The sequence below is a fragment of the Buceros rhinoceros genome, unplaced genomic scaffold (assembly GCF_000710305.1).
Source record: "Buceros rhinoceros silvestris isolate BGI_N320 unplaced genomic scaffold, ASM71030v1 scaffold11534, whole genome shotgun sequence".
NCBI classification, from domain to species: domain Eukaryota; kingdom Metazoa; phylum Chordata; class Aves; order Bucerotiformes; family Bucerotidae; genus Buceros; species Buceros rhinoceros.
In genome coordinates this window covers 1-4,447 of record NW_010410057.1, presented here as the reverse complement: position 1 = coordinate 4,447, position 4,447 = coordinate 1, and the positions used below count along the sequence as shown (strand labels likewise).

The window sequence follows — 4,447 nt, the reverse complement described above, 5'->3', positions numbered from 1 at the left end:
AGGGGCTGTGCAGCAGGGGCTGTGGGGACAGGACAAGGGGTGATGGATTTAAACTGACAGAGGGAGAGTCAGAGCAGAGAGAAGGGAGAGATTTCCACACTGAGGGTGGTGAGACCCTGGCCCAGGTTGCCCAGAGAGGTGGCAGCAGCCCCATCCCTGGCACCATCCCAGGTCAGGTTGGACCTTGGGGCTCTGAGCTCTGGGTGCAGATGTCCCTGCTCCCTGCAGGGGGTTGCACCGGGTGAGCTCTGAAGGTCCCTTCCAGCCCAATTCATTCATGATCCAACTCTGGGTGGCACAACACGCCATTCCTCTTCTGAGCTGCCGGCTGTTAACACGTGAGCACCCGCACGCAGAGTGGTGGGCAGGCGGTGCCACCGAAGCGTGGCCTGGGCCAGATGGACGAGTGCTGTGGCACCTCTTGTTCTGCCAAAGAGTCACTGGTGAGGCTGTACCAAAACGAAGGTATTTCACCTGCCAACAAGTTTATAAAACAAGCAGCACCAAGCGCAGTGTGTATTAAACCAGCCTTTATTTCTCTCCCAGTACAGCAGGACACCAGTTACGACCACTCCGTGGCAGTGCCAACCCACTCGGTAGCCTGGGCCGTGGGAGCTGCTGACCAATCCTCGGTGGCAGGCTGGGCGCTCCAGTCCTCTGCAACGACAAAGACGGGAAAGCTGAGTCCACCCCAGCTCCTGCCACCCGCACCCCCCTTCCCATCCAGGTCCCATGCACTGACCCGTGGGGAACTGCTGGATGGGCACCGACGGGACCTGCACTCCCTCAGACCAGTCCGCGACCTCGGGCTGAGGAGGAGCGGTGAATTCAGGAGCCGGGGCCGTCCATTCCGTCTGGAACTCCTCCTTCGTCACTGCCTTCTCGGCAGCAGCCTGCTCCTCCTTTTCGATCTGCAACGGGAAAGCACAGCCTAAGGCTCCCAGGAACGCCTCCCAACCCTCACCACCACACACCAGAAAGCAGGTGACCAGCTAACCCACCACCAGCTTTACGCGTGAAGTGCAATTATTGTACGGGCAGACCCAGACACCTCACAGAGACACCCTCCCTCGAGCGTTGTGAAGCTCTGCAGAGGGGTCTGCCCAGGCTGGACTGATGGTCCAACAAGGCCAAGAGCCGGGACCTGCCCTGGGGTCACACCACAGCACCCTGCGATGCTCCAGGCTGGGGAAAGAGCAGCAGAAAGTGCCGGGGAAAAGGATCCGGGGGTACAGTCAACAGCACTGAAGAGGAGCCAGCAGTGTGCCCAGGTGGCCATCAAGGCCAGCAGCATCCTGCCTTGTACCAGCACTGATGTGGCCAGCGGGACCAGGGCCCCCCTTATACTGGGGACACTGGTGAGGCCACGCCTCGACTCCTGGGTTCAGTTTGGGCCCCTCAGTCCAAGGACCTTGAGGGGCTGGGGCGTGTCCAGAGAGGCTGGTGCAGGGTCTGGAGCACAAGCGTGCCGAGGAGCAGCTGAGGGATTCCGAATGATTCTGTGGTTCTGCCTGGTGGCACGCTCCTGCCCCAGGCCTCCTACCTCCTCGGGATCCCTGTAGAAGTACAAGTCAGGCATGACCTCCCACGGGTGCTCACGGGAGATGGTGCCACGCATGCGCAGGACCTCCCGAGCCAGCATCCACCACATCAGGCCCACCGAATGGGCTCCCTGGAACACAAGGAAGGGCGTAAGACTTGCTGTAAAAGTTCCACCTTCCAAAACATCTTTGAAAGGGCAAAGACTTAGTTGCACCCGACCCGAGGTTCTCGACTGGCAAGACGTTACTTGCTCATGCCCAGACTGAGGTATGTAGACTCGGGAAAGGCAACGCCTGGAGTTCCCAGGGATATTTTCAGGTCTCTGCAGAAACTGCAGAGCACTTCAACCACCAGCACCTGAACTTGCTGCACAGAGAGAGCCTGAAGCGACTCTCCTGCTGCGGAGTTCCGTGCTGCCCACCACCCCACCCCAAATCCTGTCCGGAGGAGGGGTCAGGCTCCTCACACAGGCGAGAATGAAGAAATAGAGAACTCGACGCTCAGATCTGGCTTACTAACGTTCTGGTGAGTGACATCTAGATATCAAAGATCGCTTCCCACCTCACCACCTTTCAAATCTCGGGTGGTTTCTGGCAAGACAGAAACCTTCATCAGTTTCTTCATCAGTTCATTTTTCATTCATACTCATGAGCTGTGGCAAGAAGAACTATCAAATTCCACTCTCTGGGCAACAACTACCCTCGTGGCGTCAGCGAAACTCCTGCCAGTTTACTATAGCACACGTCCTACACTTGAGAGTTCCTCGGCCAGAAACTGGCCTCAGCTCCAAGCTCCAACTGTGTGCAGCTCACCCCCACGCCCCTGCCCGCCCGCTCACACGCGGGAGGCCTTCAGTAGCTCCTTGCTCTGGGAGCACGAGCCAACCTGCCCCTGCAGAGTGTCCCACTCACAACCCAGGGCGTCTGGAGGGAGCAGCCTAGACTGCCGCGCCAGAGCCGTCACCTTGTTGTTGCAGGGAATGGCGATGTCGACGTAGCGCAGCGGGGAGTCGGTGTTGCACAGCGCGATGGTGGGGATGTTGACGTACGAGGCCTCGGTCAGCGGCTGATGGTCAGCGCGCGGATCTGTGACAACCAGGAGCCGCGGCTCACGGAACGCCGCTTGGATCTGGTTCGTGAAGGTGCCGGGGGTGAAGCGGCCGGCGATCGGAGTGGCCCCCGTGGCAGCGGCGAACTTCAGCACAGCGCGCTGCAGAACGGACCAGGGCAGAGGTGAGGCGGGAAAAGCGCGTTGCCGCCACGTCACCCAGGGACACGCACAGAATTCCACACCGTTTCCATCCCTCGCAGCAGCTTCCAGCTTCTCGGGCGTGTGGCAGGGCCTACTATCCAACTCCAGTCACAGAGGGAGCTCCTCTCCTGGTGTCAGCGAAAACCCCGCCATGGGTTTGCTGTAGCACACTTCCGACACTTGAGAGCTCATCGGCCAGGAACTGACCTCAGCATCAAGCTTTAACAGTGTGCGGCTCAAATCCGTAGGAGTCTTCCCTCTGTAAGCCCACCCACGGCATCCACGCCCTCCCTGGACGCTGGTGGCACCATCCAAGGTCGCTAGGCTCTCAGAACAAACGTCAGTGGCTAAGTAAGTTCCCTTCAATGACACAATCTTTCTGCCAAACAACTAGAGATAAAACAAAATATCTAACCATTAGCCTTGCTCAAACACAGAGCTTTGAAAACTCCCTCATCGGGCGCTTACTGTCCCTGAAAAGCTGCACCAACGTCCCTGTGAGCTGCACTCACAGACTTACTGGGGTGGGAGGCGCAAGGGAACCGACCCTCAACACGCCAGAAAACCAACCGAAGCACCCAAACGAGGCTAGGGAAGAACCACAAGTTACAGAAATGGGGAGGGGGTTCCAGCTGCAAGTGCAACACCAACGAGCATCCTTCCCTGGACCAAAATTCGTGCTCCTCCCCTTTACGATGGTGCTGCCCCTGGCAGTCAGGGACACGCGGCACAAGGGAAGTGCTGCTCCCACAGCTGCAGCCCTCCTGGCCCACCCGTGTCCGTACCTGTCCGGTGTTTCTAGAGGAAATGACGCTCACGTCAGCCGGGTTCTCAATGGCCACAATGGCACGGGCTGCCAGCAGGAGCTTCTCCCAGGTCCTCTTCAGGTTGATGATGTAAATACCTATTGGTGACAAAAGGTTTCAGAGCCACCAGCAGATATAAGGCCCTAAAACAGGAGAGCACTCTCCTGCCACTAGACTGGCCACGTGGCTGCGGTTACTCTAAAATTCTAGTTAGTGGGAAGTTATTGCAAGGAAAATCCTCTCACAAGACTTTAACACAGCATCATTCCAGCTCCCATCAACCCAAACTAGGGCCTGGTACAAACTCCATTCTTTTCAAGAGGGTGCAGCTCAGACTGAACAACGATGCAAATGGGCAGCAGAAATCAGTACTGAGAGAGCAGAAACATTTTACAGCAGTGGAAAAACTAAACAGCAGTGCCCGAATCCAGCTGTGACTGCTCTACCAAGTTCTGAAACCCAAGTCTCATTTTACTTCTCTGAGTAACCAGTCACGATGTCTGCACCTTTCAGGCCACGAAGAAGCTGGTGGGGCTCAGCTTCAGCGCTTTTTTCGGCTGTGCCCGCAACACCCCTGCTGCCCAGGCAGGGCCACCCGCCCCAGGGCTTTACCATCGCTCTTCCTTTTGTAGATGTACTGCTCCATCTGGAAGTCCAGGTTGGTGCCTCCCAGGTGGGTGCCTGCAGCCAGGAACTTGAGGACATCCTCCTCCTTCATCTGCAGGACGTCGAGACCTCCGGACATTGTGGGGGTTTCCCTTTGGAAGCGACGACAGGGAACCTGCAGGCAGAAGCAGGGGGCTCAGCCCGGCGGGGGCTGCCCCGCTCCCCCGGGGCCGGGGCCGGGG

At 58.1% G+C, this 4,447-nt stretch overlaps 1 protein-coding gene across 1 annotated transcript; it reads right to left on the bottom strand.

Annotated features, from left to right (window-relative positions):
- Nucleotides 1-516: 516 nt before the first annotated feature.
- Nucleotides 517-4,438, bottom strand: RPSA (ribosomal protein SA). Its single transcript, XM_010135461.1, has 6 exons — nt 4,212-4,438; nt 3,579-3,697; nt 2,506-2,751; nt 1,544-1,672; nt 743-911; nt 517-657 (listed from the first exon to the last, which is right to left on the bottom strand). Exons 1-6 carry the CDS (start codon nt 4,342-4,344, stop codon nt 563-565), a joined length of 891 nt encoding a protein of 296 aa, XP_010133763.1. The 5' UTR covers nt 4,345-4,438; the 3' UTR covers nt 517-562.
- Nucleotides 4,439-4,447: the final 9 nt, after the last annotated feature.